The sequence below is a fragment of the Anarrhichthys ocellatus genome, unplaced genomic scaffold (assembly GCF_004355925.1).
Source record: "Anarrhichthys ocellatus isolate YVR2014 unplaced genomic scaffold, GSC_Weel_1.0 scaffold38, whole genome shotgun sequence".
Lineage (NCBI taxonomy): Eukaryota > Metazoa > Chordata > Actinopteri > Perciformes > Anarhichadidae > Anarrhichthys > Anarrhichthys ocellatus.
This window is the reverse complement of record NW_022280068.1, coordinates 3,716,741-3,736,122: the sequence shown is the minus strand read 5'-3', so window position 1 is coordinate 3,736,122 and position 19,382 is coordinate 3,716,741. Positions and strand designations below refer to the sequence as shown.

Here is a 19,382-nt window from a genome sequence, read left to right as displayed (position 1 = left end):
GTGTGTGTGTGTGTGTGTGTGTGTGTGTGTGTGTGTGTGTGTGTGTGCGTGTGTGTGTGTGTGTACAAACTGTGCTTGTGGGTATGTGTACAGGGTTGCATGTGTGTCTGTGGATGGACTGTGTGTGCACATGTTTTGTGTACAATAAGTGAGCAGAAAGGTCAGAAGAGAAAGCTTGTGACCCGCAGGTTTTTTCAAGTTGAACATGTGGAAGTTACTCTGCTGGTAACGCTTTATTTTACAAGTCTGGTATTTCATAATACTTTCTTGCACGTTTCCTGGGAGAAGTAGTTTGGTCCGAAATAAATTGTAAGTCATGTTACTGTTGTTATAGCTTAGTTAGTTGTGTTAAGAAGCAGTTGTTGATTTTCAGAGGAATCTCTTTAAAACAACTAAAAGATATTTCGGCTTACCCAAATGTCTGACAGGTGAGTTGGAGGGCAGCACAACTTCAATGAAGGGGACACAAGATTCAGTCAACACAACCTTCATCTCAGTTCCTTATATATGCTGTATTTATCTAGGTATATAATATACATAGATTGCGGGTAAATTATCCAATCAGAGCATCACAAAGATACAATTGGTGATCAGAATAAAAACTAACAAATTGCCATTATGATAATCAAGCAAAGGCGGCGGCAGTTGTTTTTTAAATATATGAACATCACACTGGCAAAACATTGGATAAGGACGAGAGGTAAATAAGACAAAAGACTTTGGGTATCCATCAAAAATCATGTAATCTTACAGTTTTATCATATGTAAATAGACCACTATATATCCAACAACTACTATATATCCAAGGAAGCAGAAATCAAAGAGTTTGAGAAAAAAACAAAACATCATTGACGACAAATGACTACTTTTCAAAATTGTATATAGGGACTACCAATTATTTTATTTTCAGTTCATCATAGCTCAAGGTGATGTCTTAGAATGTCTTTTGTCCAACCAATGGTCCAATTCTCAAAGAAATTCAGCTTAAAATGATTTTTTTAAACTGAAAACTAGCAAATATTTGCATTAGAGAAGCTGAAGCCAGTGAATGTTTGACAGACAGACACATGCATGCACGCGACAAAATGCATGATGTCCACACAGCGGCGATAACTTCGTTTCTATGAAAAGAGACAATGAACCACAAGCCACAATGTGCTTCTACAAGGATTAGAGTGGCCACTAATACAACATCATGTCAGCTTCCTCCCTCTGACCTCTGCTCATCACTCTCTCGCTGTCATAGTGACTGGAGAGTAAAAAAAAGAAGCAGAGAATGAATCGAGGCAGGTGTCAGCTCGCGGCCTCTTTCCCATCACATGCAGGTGAAGTGGAATACAGTGGAATACAGTAGAAGTGTGAGAATTTAATGGTGTGAGGGAGCATAACTGTGTCGTGAATTAGTCTGAGTTCTGGCGTGTACATGTGTGTTTTACCAATGCACTGGGGTATATGAGATTCTGCAGCAGTGCGTTCACACATGAGCCTTCACTGCAGAATCCAACCATGATGTCATCTTTTCCTTTCATCTTTCTCTCTCTGAATCTCTCAAGCTGTGGAAGGAGGGGTTTAATTCAGTCATGATGTCAAGTGAGAGGATCGTATTAAATAGTGGAGAGAGGGGTGGAGAAGACGGGAAGAGCAACAGGAGTAAAAGGGTTAATTTGCACTTAGTGTTTTACAAAAAGAAAACCCAGCAGCTGTGATGAAGCAGTAGATCCCTTTCTCTGCAACTCATTATTACGGAGTATTAAAACTTAAAGTAACACCTGGCTCACTGAGCTAATCCAAAACACACTTTGTACCTTCCACAAAATATAATCAAATGTAACAATGCTCTGAAGGATGTAGTGCTGAAACAATAGTCAATTAACTAAGGAGCTGGATCAACAGAAACGTTGATAATGAATAAATATATTTATCATTTTTAGACATTCTTTTTCTTCTTTTTCTCAAACATGAGGATTTGCTGCCTTTCTCCATTTTAGGCATAATTTAATATGAATAGAAGATGAATTCCTGCACACTGTCGATGACTTGTACTCACTCATCTTCACCGGGTAAATCTCATTCGGACAAACAGTACAGGTACTTTATACAATCATTATATAAATTACCTTATGAAGGTCATTAATAAAGTCAGTATAAAGGTTTCGTTTTGTTGTACAGTCAGACCTTCCGAAAATGTAATACTGCAATAATTGTAAATTGATTTAATAGTAAATTGAATACCGTTGCATTATGGACTACTGGTGAAACTAACAAAAACAGCTATATTTTCAGAAAATAACTGGGTTCTTATGCAGTAACAAGCACTTTTATAGACCTTAGTGACATTTCTTGGTTTGGATTTAATACACACAATTACCTCCGTCTGTCACATACAGTGGGGCGGCAAGATAAATATGAACACATTAGTGGAGAAACATAATGAATACAGATTCCATACGAGGGCTCACTGACTGATAAATCATATTCTGTGGCCTTTAGAGTCAACCCAACCGAACACCTAAGAGAGTTTGGAGTGTTTCAGCCTTGTACAACCTATGACAAGGAGCATTAAAGCTGTTATGGAGGCGTGTGGTGGAGCAACACATCACGAGGACACTTAGTTGATCTTAACACCTTTAACCTTTAAATGTGTCATCCATCTGTGTATGCTACCAGTATCATTATTTCTCCTTGCATAATGAGTTATGCGATTTCTACTTTCGTCAACATAAATGCCATGTGTGCTACACATCCCACTCCTCAAGAGTTCAGTCAATGCCCTTTTCTGAGAGCTGCTTTGTGCGTGTCAGCGGTGAACTACCATTAGATGCAAACCACAACACGATGTCTGCAGACGCTGGCAACATTTAGCTTCCGAGTCCAACCAAGTGCATGTCCATGAATATATGTGCAGACATTAATTTCATACATTTGCTTATTCGATATGTGAATGCACTCGAGTGTCTGCATGCATTCTTTTAGCAGGTCATTACATGTATATGTGCACTTTTTTGCCTTCAATCTGCCATTATGAGTGTTTGGACAGAGGGGCTGAACGCTGCAGTATATCTCCAGACTTCACAAAGAAAACCGTTATGTAATTCAGACAGTCTTCCTGTCAGATTGACAGCTTTAGATTTTTTCCTCAACAAGTTGCAACTGAGGTTTCTCCGACCTGAGGGACCTGAATCTTGCTCTGTCCACGAAAGAAATACGTAAACTCAGAGTTCAACTCCGGACATGACACTCACCAGATCTTGATCTGTGATGTGTTTTTTTCTGTGATGTCAGCAGTAAAGAGAATAGAAAATATGTGCGGGAGGCAGAGAAAGCAGGGCAAAAGTGGGAGATGGAGAGAGAGAAAAGGGAATGTGGAAGTCAGGGAGAGAAGGGAAAACAGTTGGATGAAGAGAGAAATAAAGACAGAGGTGCCAGTGATTGGACAGAGGAAGGTGAGAGTGTCCCTGGTTCTCTCTGATGTCCACATTAAGTCCCTGTGGCTGCCGGAGACGCCTGCTCCTCCTCCACCACCACCCACCAGCTAAACACATGACACTTAGATGAAATAAACACACACACACACACACACACACACACACACACACACACATACACACACACACACACACATATATAGAAGGGGATGAGTTAGCCGCAGCTACTGCAGCTCCCCTGGCGAAAAAACTGATTTTGAGATGCGTGGGTGTGTGTGTGTGTGGTGTGATTGGAAGTAAAAGCACAGTGAACAGCAGAAGCACAGCACAGCCTAGTGGCAGCAAGACAGAGAGCCTGAAGCAGGATGAGAGATCAGTTCAAATCTCATAAATGACTTTAAATGATTGCGTTTTTGAGAGAAAACTTTTTGGCTTTTTGGCAACAAAAATAATGCTGTTAAAAAGATTCATTTGACATTACTCATGAAACCAGTAAAGCCAATGCTGATTTTTTGTACCTACTTCATTGTTGAGGGTGCACTACACAGTAGATGGCATACATGTGTAAAGTGACACTAAAACATTTATAGTGAGGTTAAATTAAATTCAGTTCATTATATCGTCTCGCTAACTAAAACGGAAAGAAAGGAAGAAAAATCAACAAAAAAAACAATGTCTGATAAATTGCCTCAAGTGATGTAATTTGGGTCAGCATCAGTGGGGTCTTTGTCAGGGGTCGTGCCGAGATGGTATCCCTCAATTTGAAACTCACGGAAGATAGTTGAGGTTAGGCATTGACCTAATGGTTAAAGTTAGGATCGGTCATCACAAGTAATGCAAATCTTTGGTGAATATCTCGACAGGACGGTTGGGGCTGAAGACTAAAGGTTTGTAAAGGAAGAAAATCTGGCAATGTTGAGTTATAAAGTGAGTTCATCAGACCATTGTAGCCCACTCCTCATGTCTGCTTGAGGCTAGCGGCTCAAGGCCACATTAGCAACTACTAGCATAACACACCAGAATCTCTACAAAGCACTGGTGGCAGTGGAGTTGCATTGTGGGTAATGCAGGCGTGTGAAGGTAATTGGCTGCGTGCTTACCGTCACTGTCCTGCTGAAACATGAATCATTCCACCAGAACAATGTGTCTGTTATCTCTTCTCCAACGTTTGGCTTAGAGATACATGCAGACCAATAATAAAAGGCACATACACCGTATATAAGTGAAACCCTTGTCTTTACTAGCCGACATTCTCTTGAACAAAATAAGCGTATACATGTGAAAATGAAATATATTTCAAACAAGATGTTCACAGTAAGTGAGCAAAGCATTATGAGTGTAAGTATTTCAGAGTATCTTAATATCGTACCATCACTTCCAACCAATACCGTTACCCACAGCTACCTGTTGTCAGTGGAAAACATATTTTTAGGATAACAGCATTGGCAATATGCTGTAAGACAGAAAAAAAGGATTGCCTGCCTTAGAGCTAAAACACTCTTCACTGTCACACTGTAGCTTTGTAGGACCCTGACAATTAGCACCGTATTATTGTCTGAAACAGGGTTTTCCACATTGCTAAATCAGAGCATCCCTATTTTGGCTGCATACATTGTTCCCTGTCATTTTACAAGTCTCCCAGGCCTTGCTGTTGAAACACACAGCATGATGTTCAAACACGTCCCTGCTTCACAGCAGGACGCTGTTACACAAGTGATGAGCACTGCTCGCTCTGCCTCACAGCTTCCATCTGATCACTAAATCTTTCGCTTCTTGCTCTGCCTTTTCTACAGGACAGGCTCTAATGTAGCCGCTCTGCCACACTGTACCGATTGGTGAACTCACTTTTGACAGGCAGTGTGTGTGGTTGTGTGTGTGTGTGTGTGTGTGCATACCTGTCTGATGGGTTCTGGGACCCGGTAGCGGCAGCAGGAGTGTGTGAGGCGTACAGCTGTGTCCACACTGATGTTGTGGCCGACGGACACGTACACCGGCTTAGAGCTCTTGTCGGAGCTCCGCAATGCCTGGACACAAAAAGAAATGGCTCTCGTTACTTGGACCACATTTCTCCCTCCCTCTTATTGTGATCGGCATACACATTTTGTTGAGTTTGACTTTCAGTCGGGTGGGTGCTCTTTGAAGTCAGCAGCAACAAAACAACATCTTTGTTAAAAGTATATGTTTCTATTTTTTTGTGTGTGTCTGTCCTTTGCCGCACCTTTCCAAGCACTTTGCCTGAGGCGGCTGTGAGTGGGAAGCTGTCTCCTCCTTTCTGCAGAGCAGCTATCTGCGGAGGCAAAGACACAAAAATCAAAGTAAAAAAAAGATGCACGGCAATACAAATAGCAGCAAAGTGAAGCAAACGATTAACCTGCTGTGGAGGCTTCTCGCTCTCTTCTTGTTCTTTAAGCTCTGGGACTTGACTTTCATCGCCATACATTTGGAGCTTTGGTATGTTTTCACACTCCAAACCAAAGCACATTTTTGAAGGATAGCAAATTCTTGATTGACAAGAAATAATAAGTGTTATATTTACTTCGATCGACAGGCGGATCGGTGCGGCTGCAGCAGTAAAGCAGGCGCTGCACCGGACCGTCTTGGTGAAGAGGGAGCTGAGCCGGAAGGCAAAGCTCTCAATTTACCACTCGGTCTACGTTCCTACCCTCACCTATGTTCACGAACTCTGGGTCGTGACCGAAAGGACAAGGTCGCGGCTACAAGCGGCCGAAATGAGCTTCCTCCGTAGGGTGGCCGGGCTCAGCCTTAGAGATAGGGTAAGGAGCTCGGTCATCAGGAGGGAGCTTGGAGTCGAGCCGCTACTCCTTCGCGTCGAAAGGAGTCAGCTGAGGTGGTTCGGGCATCTAATTAGGATGCCTCCCACTGGAGGTTTTCCAGGCACGTCCAACTAGGAAGAGACCCCGGGGAAGACCCAGAACACGCTGGAGGGATTACATCTCCCAGCTGGCCTGGGAACGCCTCGGGATCCCCCAGAATGAGCTGGAACATGTTGCCGGTGAGAGGGAGGTCTGGGTCAGCCTGCTTGGCCTGCTGCCACCGCGACCCGACCCCGGATAAGCGGTGGAAAATGGATGGATGGATGGATATTTACTTCATATTCAAATGTTTATTTAAGAATACATGTTCCAAACCAAAACGTTGACAGCTTGATGAAAAATAACTTCTTGTTAGCGTGACTCTGCCGTTAATGTGTCAACTGTAGCAACCCTGAAAGTCATTATATTACACATATTAACACAAAAACAGCTGTGTCTGTTTTACCAAGGTGAAGCTTTAGGACACTAAGAAAATTGGGATTTTTCCTCCTCTACTTTGGACTTTGATTTTGAAGAACGCGGGTACGGCACAGGTGCATTTTGTTTTCTCCAGACAGACACTATCACTGTCAGGTGATTTCACTGATTATTATGTTCTTTGTTAAAATGGTGTTTGTTCAGGCTTTTCTACAAAACATTTGTCCAAAAACAGAAATGTACTATGTTCTATTTTGAAGAAGATTTTTGCTTCTAAAAATCCTCTTCACCAAACAAACTTCTGCTGAGAGAAACTCAATCAATAAAATCATTTAAACGTTTAATAAACCAAATAATAATAATAATAATAATAATAGTAATAATAATAGTAATAATCGAATATTGGATGAGACTATTATCAGATACCCAATATTAAAAAGTGATGGGGATTGGGGCCAAAATTATTATTATTTTTCTTATTTTTGAAAAGCAACAGTCAATATTTACTGGGCTAAAATATATTGGAAGTTATCACAGTTTGACTTCTTGTTTGCATCTAAATAGCTCTTTTCATAGCCGCCACTGAGATGCTAGCAAGCCAGTTACTTCATAGACATTCATAACAATAAAAACAACAAAAAACAGACTTGATCCTCAAGGAGCACTCTCCTTAAACCTGAGAAAACCATGGCCTTAGAGTCCACAGTGGCTTCCTATTAAATCAGTCATACTAAGAAAAATAACTAAAGAGTAAATCCGTGCAATCAGACATGATGACAGAAACTGGCTAAGATTTGCTGATAATAAAAAAAAATTGACTAAACCTAAGCGATACTTCATATTTCGGATTAGTTGATGCCGTCAAGGTGCCTGCATTGCACCATGAGATGCCTTGCACTCAAGGTGCCTGCATTTTAAAAACGTTTTTTCTTTCTATAGGAATTAAAGTTTTGGTTAAACAGTCGAAAAGGCCGAGCAAAGTCAGACGTAGTGATGTGGGCGTTGGCTGTTGACAGGTGTGCTGTAGGTTATGGGCCAGAGCGATGAAGGGAGCTTAGCCTCCATGATGGATGGGGTGTCTGCTCTCCTGTGACTGATTACAGCAAGCAGCCAGCAGGGAGACAGGGGGGGGGGGCCGCACACGGCCTCCGATCCTGGCTGGGATGAGGGCTGTGAGTGAGAGTGTGAGTGAGAGAGAGAGAGAGAGAGGTTTGGCTCCTATGAAGCAAGAGTAGGGCTGGAGCCAGAATAGCAGAAGTCAGAAAGACCGAGCAAGTCATCAATAACACACTAGTGTGAGTTACAGCCAGGCCATCACTGAGTGAGTGAGAGACAGAGAAGGAGGGGAAAAAAAAATAATTCCAACCAAAATTGTAATGTTCAAATTGAAATACATAAGGAATCCTACTGGGAAGCTACAGACCGGTATAAAAACCTAACATATAGTTTTAATAATTACAGACCACACAATGAGTGTTGTATCTTCACATTTATACCCTCTGTGCTCTGGCGTCTGATAAAGACACACACACACACACACACACACACACACACACACGCCTTTGCTCTTGAAGCTTGAACATTTAATGACAGAAACTGAGAGAAATGTCTCTCTGTAACCTTCAGAAACACTTAGACCACAGGTTTTTATGAAAACTCGCAGAGTTTTTGGAAACTTTTTCTGAGATCTAATTGAGCATGGCAGCATATTGCTCGTCAGTGGTACGTGGCGGCGTGCGTGTAGATCCGGTAATAGCTAATCTTATTTCTTACCAGCTAATTTTCTGAAATTTGGTAACATGGCTTGTGTTTCACAGTTTACTTCACAGTTAATTTCCTACTAAACACTCAAACACCAACGGCAGTGTTGACCTGAGGCGTCGCAAACCTGTGCCGTGTCTGTAGCCAAATTAGACAGAGCCCCAGAGAGTTACAATTACATCAATATGGACGGCAAACTGATCCAAAGCCGATAGCTTGAGCCCAAAGATGCATCATAGTCGTGTACTGTCGGAGCAACCCGATACCTATAATGAACATGTACCGAGCCACTGGGATTAGCATCAGCAGATATGTGTGACTGCATCCTCGGCAGCGACCGTGTTCTGTAGAGACAAAGATCAGATTCTACCCTGCAGCAGAGACGATCCAACATTTTTTGACGCCAAAGCCACTAACAGTAATTGAGGGAGATGGATACACTCCTACAGAGGATTGAATTAGTATGTTACACTACTACATGAAGACCGCTGGGGATATAAGCAGAGAGTCTCTTTGCCTGCTAATGGAGTTAGCACTGGATGAGCTGATTGCAAGAGCCTGCCATGCTGGTTCCCTTAGAAACTTTTCAACAGCACTTGTCATTCGCAAGTCCAGGAAATGCCCATCACTGCTCTTCTACACATCAACATCATGTACAAAGAATTTGCATATTGATATTTTCCAGAGGGAAAGCACTTGGGGTCAATTATCATCACTGTCACCTCAGAGCAAAGACAGAGTTCAAGCTCTTTCTATGAGGAGTTCACACCATGTGGGTGTTGGTTTGCTTCAGGTTGCTGAAGATCCCATTTAAAACTCTTTTCCAATAGTCTGTGTGTAAAGGCATCTACAGTATGACAAGTCATTTAACAGCTAATCTGGATATGTATTGAAGATCTTATATATACAACTCTTTCTATAGTCAAAATGAACAATGTCATTGTTCCGAAGAGAAAGTACGTCACACTTTTACCATTCAGCTTCCACTTTCAGATATCCACAATTGCACTTTTGATATCTAGAATGAACATTCTGGATATCTGCAATATAATTCTTACCAGGAAGAACATTTCAGATATCCAACTGTTAGTCGTCATGATTTTAATACAAGATATCCAAAGCAAAAAAAACATTAGAGATATCCATAATGTACTTTTGAATTTCCAAAATACATTGTGACTAGTTAAAATGTCATTACAGATATGTACAATATGAATATCTGCAATTGCAGATATCTGTTCTGGATATCCAAAAAGATAATAATATGCCAGAATGGCTCACATCAGTTTTGACAAGTAAAAATGGGATTGTGGATATCTGAAATGTTCAAAGAAATGTTCAAAAAAGGCCACTCTTTTTAAGACTCTGTATATCCTCTTACTTTAGACTAGCCAGACTTCTGCTCATATGGATTTAACTTTGACTTGTTTTTATTCTTTCCACAACAGGTCACTGAGGCTGCAGACTGAAACAAGGTGAACATTTGCATGTTAATGAGATCCAGTTAGTGCTGTTCCACAGGTATACTTTGACCAATGGGTATGTGTTCCAGCTTGATTTGCATTCAAAAAGTCACAGGCTTCTTTGTGCATTAGCCACACAAGAAGGCCTTGGCTTGTAATAAAAGACACACTGTCAAAACAGCATTACACTAACACGCACACATTCACAAATAGATGTGCAAGTGTGAGTTCACATGCACATTTAAAAGCAAGTGAGGATTTTGTCCTTTGCTTCGTCCCTGACATCTCTTTGCATATTTTGGAAAGCAGTGAGCAACAAACACAGCAGAAAAAAAAGAAAAGTGATTACACTTTGATAAGTTAAATAATTCATTGACCCGTGGTTGGCACCTCTTTTAAAGAAACAACATTTGTACACGGCAGGAATGAAAACAATATATGAGGTAGCACATCATATTCTCTACATTGATGACCCACAGCACAGAAGGGACAAAAACAAATCAACAACTTTGTCAAGTGTGGGAAAAAAAAAAACCTGAGTTCAAGTCAAGTCTCACCTGTGACTGGTGCTCTTCATTCTTGTACACACCCTGCACCTGCAGCAGGTTCTTGGCCACACCCACACACGGCAGCCCCGACAGCACTCCAAGATGACACGCCAGGCCGAACTCTGCAGGGTCCAAACAGGGACAATGTCAAAACAAAGCTCAGAGAAACCAGAGTTACTCTTGAGTCAAGAGTAACTGGGGTTTCAAGAGTGTTGACACCATAGTAATGACTTTGTTACTGCAGAGCCTTTTTTTAAAGAGAGAGACAAGACAGCTCAACTTGAACTCTGAACAAGTGTTTTTAAATGAGCTTAAATGGATCTGAATCTTAATATCTGATGCACCCCTTAAAGCAGAGCTCTTAAATACAGAAAGTAGCCAATCAGAATGTACCAAGAGCCTGGCTCAGCATGGGGAGGATTGGGATCTTCAGTTCTAGTAGATTGTTTGTTTTATTTCTTAGAGTACATTAATTTATTGGTGCTTTTGTTTGGTTAATTGCTAAAATATATTTATACTGATATGCTACTTGTCCTCTTTTGTTTTGTATGTAGAGTTTAATCGGTAGTGTTTGTTTCTGTGTTTTCAAATCCCCTTTGTTTAAAAAAGATGGTCTGATCAGCCAATATATATCATCCCCTTTGTGTTCAGTTAATTAGGTCCATTTTGTCAGGTCAGTTTTGTTCTGTTAATGTTGAGTTAGTAGAGCCTGAGTTAAACTCTCTTTAGTTTACCTCTTTTATGGGCCCAGAACTTTGTTGCTAATTTTATAACTTTCATTTTTGGGTAAATAAAACCCTATTTTTGAAAACCCACTTTTGACTCCTCATGCCTGCCAGCTTGGTCCCACACATGCTAGTATATTCACATCCTACCGTTTGAATATAATTATGAGCAGTTAAGTGTGGAAAATATGTTCATAATGCAAAAAACACCGAATAATAAGTTCTTCCCATATGCTTACAATACATGAACGCAGCATAACACCTAAATGGAATGCAGTGCTTTTCATGCCATGAAATGTAACATGTTGTAAAAAAGATCAATATAGAGCAGCTTGACTTACCTCTGTAGTGGAAGAGACCATTCCCGTCCACAAACACCACCTGTTGAGAGGGCACAACTGAAATGAAGAAAGCTATAGTACAAAACAAAGATGTAGCTGTTTACTGTTCATGTTGCAAAGTTGAAGGCTTATTGTACATTTGCACATTTTGATAGGCGACATGTCACAGCAGGAAAAACAGGTGTAATCAATAAGGTTAATCATGGCTGATGAGACACTTCAGTGGAGCAGAGGCACCGTTAATGTTATTAGATCCACCTGTGCTCTCCTGATATAAACTTTGATATAAACAACTGAAACTTTTTTTCTGCTTATCTGCAGTCTGTTGCCCTGCTGCTACCACTGTCTGATACAATGTCAGGAGATGAAAGCTTCTTTCACACATAGCTCCCAGTAAATTACTGGGATAACCTTTGAGGCACCGCCAGTGATTTCCTCTATACTCACACATGCACTACATTCAGAAATATGACAATGCTGGAACAGAAGGGGCAAGGAAGAAGTTCAGCAGAAGATGGTGATGCATCACTTATGGATGCTAGTCACCATAAAAGTCACCAGAAGAAGAAGGGGCAAGGCCAGCTGTACGTGCACTGGATAACTCGCTCCGGAGCCTCACTAGTATTCAATATTGAACTAGTTTGCGAGACATGTCAAATCGCCTGCGAAAGCATTGGCGTAAATGCTTTCATTCAAATTCAAGTACGTCATGAGCGGTGATTTGTTCTACGTGGAAGTGTCGTTCGTCGGACATAACCCTCAAGTACAAGCATTTTCCGTTAAATGTTACGAGATCTTGAGGTGGGAAATCGGTGGTACAGATTCCCCTGAATATCGAGCCCCGCTCCTACTCACACATGACCCCCTGTTCCCGGAGCATGTCGGGGATAGACAGACTGCATGTGTGAAAGGGACAATAGAGTGTGAGATAGCCGAGTGTCTTTATACTGAGTTTCAAAAGTTAGTGTTAGTCAGAGACAAGCTCCTCACACTGATGCTCTAACTCTTCCAGCCCCACGACTCCGATGAATTCTTGAAGCCTTATTTCAGCTGTGAATCATAAGTCACTGGGAAAAACATCACTTCAAAGGTGGCAGATAAACGGAGCAGTGACTGCATCTGTCCAGGGCTAAATGTCAGAACAAATAGAACTCTGTGTGTGTGTGTGTGTGTGTGTGTGTGTGTGTGTGTGTGTGTGTGTGTGTGTGTGTGTGTGTGTGTTGTTTCTGCACCCCTCCGTGCATGGTGACAGAGAGACAGAGTGGGAGGCGCGTGGGCTGCGACAAACGGAAGTGAGTGGGTGAGGATGAATTAGAGGCGACTTTTGGGGAGAGAGGGAGAACTGAAGAGCTTTGTCACAAGAGTTGCAATTCATTCAGTGTGTTTTAATGTGCATGAAGTAATGGAAGGTTTGCACCATTTAAATGAGCCGAATAGTGTCAGTGTCTCGTTCAGTGTCGGTAACCTCAAACCCGCTTTTATAAGTCTGTGATTTTCATATACTCATCTCTTCAGTTCATCCTGGAGACCTCAAAAATGAATGACAAAAATTCCATCTGTACTATGAGATTACAGCTAGCACGTCATCACTAATACTGATTCTAATGTGTAAGCATGTTAGCATGCTGGCTTTATCATTACAATCAAAGCACACCTGAGCCGCGGCCCCCCTGAGGCGAGCACAGTACAACTACAGGTGAGCAAGGAGACAATTGAGCCTGACAAGCTGAGACTGAGCTTTATGGCCACTGTTTATTGAGGACGAACCATCTTGATACACGGCAGCTTTCCCCTGGTGCCACGATTAATAGTTCAACATTTTGGGAAATAGCTTAGCATAAATACTGGAGGCAGGGGGAAACAGCTAACCTGACTCTGTCCAAAGTGGCAAACATTTGCCTCCCAACAGTGCTAAAGCTGCCTGAATCATTTGCATTTCTATAATGTTTGTGTTTCAATAAAAATAAATATTCTTATTTTTGGGGGAGTTGCTGCAACTATGTCACAGGTTGCAATATACAGTAAACACACATTTTTATGTTTCTGTTTGTGTTCAGGTGAAACCACTGATGTATAACATGTTGATTAGTTAGCTTTAGAGGTTTTCTTATGAATATTTTTTAATATTGGACAGAGTTAGGCTGGATCCCCTTGGCACCAGTCTTAATGCCAAGCTAGGCTAACCACTTCCTCCCTCCAGTTCTGTGCTCAAAGACAACAGGATGGTATTGATCTTATCATCTCACTCAGAAAGAAAGCTTGCATGCATCCTGCTCGAAATGTTTTGAAATAGCCAAATTTGAAACCAAATCACATGTGACTTTCAGAAACTGGTTGAATGCAAGCAAAACGGAAGAATCAAAAATGAAAGATCAAAGATGAAGAAAAAGGGATTGAAGTACATCAAAATTTTGAAGTTTGAATATCAATATCGAACTTCGAAAGTCAGGTTTGAATATCTATGTTTTTCTGCAAGTGGAAAAGTGAGCAACGCCTTTCACATATTCTTCAACACACAAGTGTGACATAGAAGACCCAAATAAAGTCTCACAAGTCTAACCTCAAAATGTTAAAAAACATCATGTGAGGTTCTCCTCTAGCACCACGATGAAGTAAATCCAAAGCGTGCTCTTTCATTTGAGGCAAAATGTCCTAACTATTTATAACAAGAAGAAGAAAGACAACTGCTGCACCCATCCACAGCAGTGCATTGTTTTGCTTCTGTGCTGGTACTTCTATCTGTTTCACCAAACTGAGGCCATGCCAACCGCCATCTACTGTAGGTAATACACTGACTATGTGAGTACCTCATACAACCCTACCTCTAAAGATCCAAACTATCCCTTAATCATCTATGTCTCACATTAGTGTGTTTGTGCAGAAGCTGACCTGAGGCAGAAGTTTGGGCTGGTTCCTCTCCAGCCGCTGCAGAGCATCCAGAAGGAAAGGGGTTTCTCTGAAGGCCAGGAAGCCAGCTATGTAGGGGGCCGTCAGGGTCACCATCTGACTGTCTTCATAGAGCACCTGGGAAAAGTTGAAACAGCGGTTAATATATCTCAGTACACCAACCCCTTACCTGCCTGCTCACTGACACACACCCATAAGAACAGTGTCAATTCAGTGTAATAACAGCACCGGGTTTGGATGCATCTTTTGGCCTGAATGCAGCTCAGAAAATGACACTGTCAGGATCATAGGGTCATGCTTTGGACAAATGCATCCACCTCAGTGTGTATTTAACGGTGAGTCCACAGATGCACAAACAAGCTGTATAAGATCATCACTAGCATCCCCCATCTGGCACAAAATGAAACATCTCTTACCTCTTGTTGATTTAAGGCTGTGAACATGTTCTTGATTTAAGGCTGTGAACATGTTCTGAGCATCAGACAAGTTATTGGATTTAAGTAGCCTGCTGTGTTCAGAAGTGGACACTGTTACAAATTAAGGTTATGCAGCTTTCAAATGATATTATCTGAGAAGATATTACAGCGAACATATCCACTCTGTAAGTCTCATGTTCAGAGACACAATGTGCCTCAGTGTTAGATGCTGCAACATCAGATACAAGCACCTCTTGTCAAGGCCTACAAGCAACGGCTACAAATGAAATATGTAAAAGCTCTCGCTGGTGGATGAAGGCAAGCCACTGGCGCTCGACACAAGGACGTTTTCATAACAGACTTAACTATCAGAAATGTCAACTAGCATTCTGGATCTGTCAATGCCCCCCCCCCCCCCCCCAAAATGTCATTAATTATAATGGGTTATATAATCAGAAGGGGCCAGCAGCCCATGTTAGTGCACAGATAAATGCCAGTGAGGAGGAATGCTTGTGAAAGGCTTTCAGAAAAGAGAATAATGAAATGAAAATTAGAACTGCCAAAGTCACTTCAACAACAGCGCTTGTAACAGGACTGGACCTTGAGCTGTGTTGTATACTAAACCTCAGCTCTCAGGTGTATTAATATTGCTTTTTATGCTTGGCAAATCTGTTTTCAGGAAATTGATTTGGATGAGATTAGACATCCACAAACCTTTGGGGTTAAGAATATTAAAATCCATCACATCCATGAGAAGAGGCGCATGTAAAAATGATTTGAAGGCTGTTTTACAAGGTGAATCAATAATATTCAAAGGCCAATTTGAGTTTGGATGTTTGTATTAAGAAATAAGCACTTTTCACAGGTAGTTCACAATTCCTTCATGATATTGTCGGGTCCATGTACGATTAGAATGCATTTGGCATTTCTATAGCACAGTATTACAGTATTGTTGATCTCTGTTCTCCTCGTACAATGACCCAAATACAGAGACAATGACTTAAATAATGTAAATATAGGTTACATTTGACTTATTCTCTCATATCCCATGTGCTCTTACTGTTTTCCAGGTTTCCAGGATACGTGGGAACACTGTTTAACTTATTTCATAATTTAGCAAAGATTTTTGCATCGTGGCTACCAGTTTGCAATTATTTTCATTTACAGTTGAGTTTTCACCTCTCCAACACTGTTACACTTTAAACTGCTATGATCAATATTTTTATATCAACAATAGATGATGTCAATCGTAGTGATGAGCCTTCAGAGAAATAACACCCAACTCTGCAGTTCCCCTCAGCTCTATGGAGATATTTAGCGTCTTTAAACTCATTGTTTTGGTTTTTGCAGCTTTGCAAACTTTACTGTTTGGGTTTTGGTTTCACTGCTCTCATCAGCCAGAAAGAAGGCAGTTGTTTAAGGTTAGAAAGCTCTGATAAACCCACTGAAAGCTACCTGCCTAGCAGCAAACAGCACAATGACAACTTTAGCATCTAGCTAGTGAACATAGTGGAGCATTTAGCAGATTAGGTGCTAAAAACACTGCTGGCCATAAACACTACAATTAATACAGCTTTCAATATGTGTTAAATACAAGCTATTATGAGCCAATGTGCAAATGACCCAAAAGTACAAATATTAATTTAAAAATGGAAGTGTATTCCAGAGCTTTCGACCACACAATTTCCTGATCTTCCTCAGCAGATGAAGTTTACTCAGTTGTCGTGAAGATGAGTCAGTTGTCCCCACATAAGCGTCAATAAGTGCGGACCTAAGCCCTTGGTTTGTTTGTAGTATAGTTAACTACTGATTCACGCCCCCAAAAAGTAACCTTCTGTTTCAAAGGTCAAGAAACTCGCTTTTGAACTTTCTTTTAGTGATCTTCCAGTTTAACTGTAATACAATCTCATGGCTCAAGTATCTATATATTCATATACCGCACTATATGTAATGTAAGGTACATCTGGCCAATCCAGTTCAGCAAATAAGGACATTTTCAGCCTTAAAAGACGGGATGTCTTTTAAGGTTACATGCAGAAAACTAAAATCAAAGGCAGGATGAGTGGACAGGTTAAAGCCTGAACAGGATCTGTTTTGGTAGAACAAAGTTCCTGATCAGACGGCTGTAGACAGAAAGTAAAAAGAGAAATGATCTAAGGTGATCAAATCACATCGGCTGCTGCCAAAACTAACCAGACAGCAATCGTGGCAGTACAGTATGAGTCATTTGATGAAGTGTGTTCACAGTCTTCCTCGTGCAGTCAAGATACGTAGGTGAGAAGTGATGAAGCCTTGCATTCCCAAAATAAAGTTAGCAAGGCTACTGTTAAGGGCAAATAAGATTTTCTGATAGTTTCACATCATGACATATTTTTATTATATCTTTCTTGTGAAAATGTGCCTTCATCTGACTAACACAGGTTCAGTTGTGGAGGTGTTGGGGCACTGTGCAACCAGACTGAGCAAAGGCATTCTGTTCCCAGCTGTCGCCACTAGAGGCCGACAAAGCTCATCGATTCCTCCATCTGAAAGTACTTGGTACAGTCGGGGGAACGTCTCACCTCCAGGTCGGGGTAGCTGAGCACCACGAGTTGGGCGCAGGCGTTGATGTCATCCCCTTTAATAAAAGACAGGTCCACTCCTCCGACTCTCTCCAGGCCCGAGAAGTCTGGACTTTGCTGCCAGTCCTCAGTGTCCTCCTCCATCACCTGCAGTCTGAGGCGAGCCTGCTCGCTGCACAGAGGACAGACTAGTAACAATCCAGTATTTCCAATAATGAGTAGTTGAGAAACTTATTAGAGTTTACATTCTACGATTACACATAGGTGTTTAGGCCGGCTGTGATATGTCTTTCTCTACACCAGAATAACATACCTGGTACCACACCATAATGAGGAGGAGTACGATTTGTTGAAAGAATAAATACATTTTGTGAGTTTGCTAAATACTCAGGAAATGTTAGAGTTTGGTTGCTGGTGTCTTAAGAAGGCAATTTATTGTTCTGTCTATAAAATGTCAGGGGAAAAAAGTGAGAAATGTTCATTAGAATTTAAATAAATAGCTTGTTTTATCCAAACAACAGAATACAGTTAAATGTTAATTTGTCAGTAAATGTTATTAAAATAACTGCCTGCAGATTAATTTTCTGCCAACCAAAGAATAGACTAAAGGTTTCAGCTCTGGTTTATTCCCCTGAGGCCTCTAGACCCTTTATTTGTTTCTGCCTAGAAGACACAACAAATGTCTTGTTTGGTCAAACTAACAATCAAAAACCGAATGATATTCAATTCATAACTATATAAAACAAAGAAAAGCAGCAAAGCTGGAATCAGGGAATGTTTGGTGTTTTTGCATGACTACTTTTTATTGTGAATCTAAACTTGTCTTCATATTCCCCAATTTGTACAATGTCATCTGCACAGAAGTTCTGCTCCGCTATTCTGAGACCAGGGACTGTGGACTACAATGTGTAGGTGGTGGTCAAGATTGTAATTGGTTTAAGACAACCCATGGCCTACTTCTCTACCCAGGGCTTTGCATACCAACACACTGTCCTCAGCTGGACTTTTACAGCTATACACACACACACACACACACACACACACACACACACACACACACACACACACACACACACACACACACACACACACACACACACACCCCCCAGATGGAGATGGCAGGCACCATAAGGACATAATGTGGAATCATGGCGTTATCACTGGCCTTGTCATTACAAACTCACAAATCAATGGCTGCTGGGGACTGATGGTACAACTCCAGAGCTGCTGGCAGAAGAGTTACAACAACATAGGGACCCAGACAAGTGCAGCAACATCTGTCAGCACCTTATGGAGCACTTTGTTTTTGTTTTTTGTTTTAGCAAGGTAATACTTCGAGTCAGCTAATGATAACAAGTAGCTACACTGTTTGGAGATAAGTTGTACATGTATGTGAGTTAGTGTAGGCTACTGTATAAAGTCCAGGTGTGTAAACGAAAGAACAGCACTCTGACCTCTCCCATTGGTTGACCAGATCTTCTCCAGGAGGAGCGAACATCTGTATCAGTCTGGTGAAGAGGACACAATCAGGTGAGGGGGGAAAAGATTTTTAATAAGTAAAAAAATTAACTAACAGTAGCAAACGTGAGCACCAGCGCTCGTATCGTGTCTCTGTTTTGCTTCCGCGTACTGTCGTCATTGCGAGGGCGGGGCCTGCGTCTCGCAAAAGTGTGGTTCATCCTGCGGGTTCATCCCGCCATCTAGTGGCCAGAATAGTGAATTACACAGACACATCTTTCAATGTTTTCTTGTTCGGATCCATCCACCATAATTAAAAAACAATAATCCAAACAGCTACCAAGTTATTAAGTTATTTTCTGGTAATATTAAGCTCAGTTATATTATAAGATGAGATAAGATAATCCTTTATTAGTCCCGCAGTGTGGACATTTACAGGATTACAGCAGCATCGTGGATAGTGCAAACAAGAGACATAATAAAAAACAATGTATCAAAATAAGTAAATAAGTAATAAACAATAAAG

General features: G+C 41.2%; 1 protein-coding gene across 6 annotated transcripts in view; it reads right to left on the bottom strand.

Moving 5' to 3' along the window:
• Nucleotides 1-19,017, bottom strand: part of LOC116394196 (endonuclease V) — a 55,024-nt gene extending 36,007 nt beyond the window's left edge. For 2 of the 6 annotated variants that reach the window (XM_031867092.1, XM_031867093.1), the window contains exons 1-7: nt 18,853-19,017; nt 17,399-17,570; nt 14,404-14,538; nt 11,515-11,554; nt 10,458-10,570; nt 5,644-5,712; nt 5,321-5,449 (exon numbers count right to left, since the gene is read on the bottom strand). In XM_031867092.1, the coding sequence (XP_031722952.1) occupies nt 5,321-5,449; nt 5,644-5,712; nt 10,458-10,570; nt 11,515-11,554; nt 14,404-14,538; nt 17,399-17,570; nt 18,853-18,896 (702 nt within the window). In that variant the 5' untranslated portion in view covers nt 18,897-19,017. The other 4 variants (XM_031867090.1, XM_031867088.1, XM_031867089.1 and 1 more) reach the window with 4 other exon arrangements.
• Nucleotides 19,018-19,382: the final 365 nt, after the last annotated feature.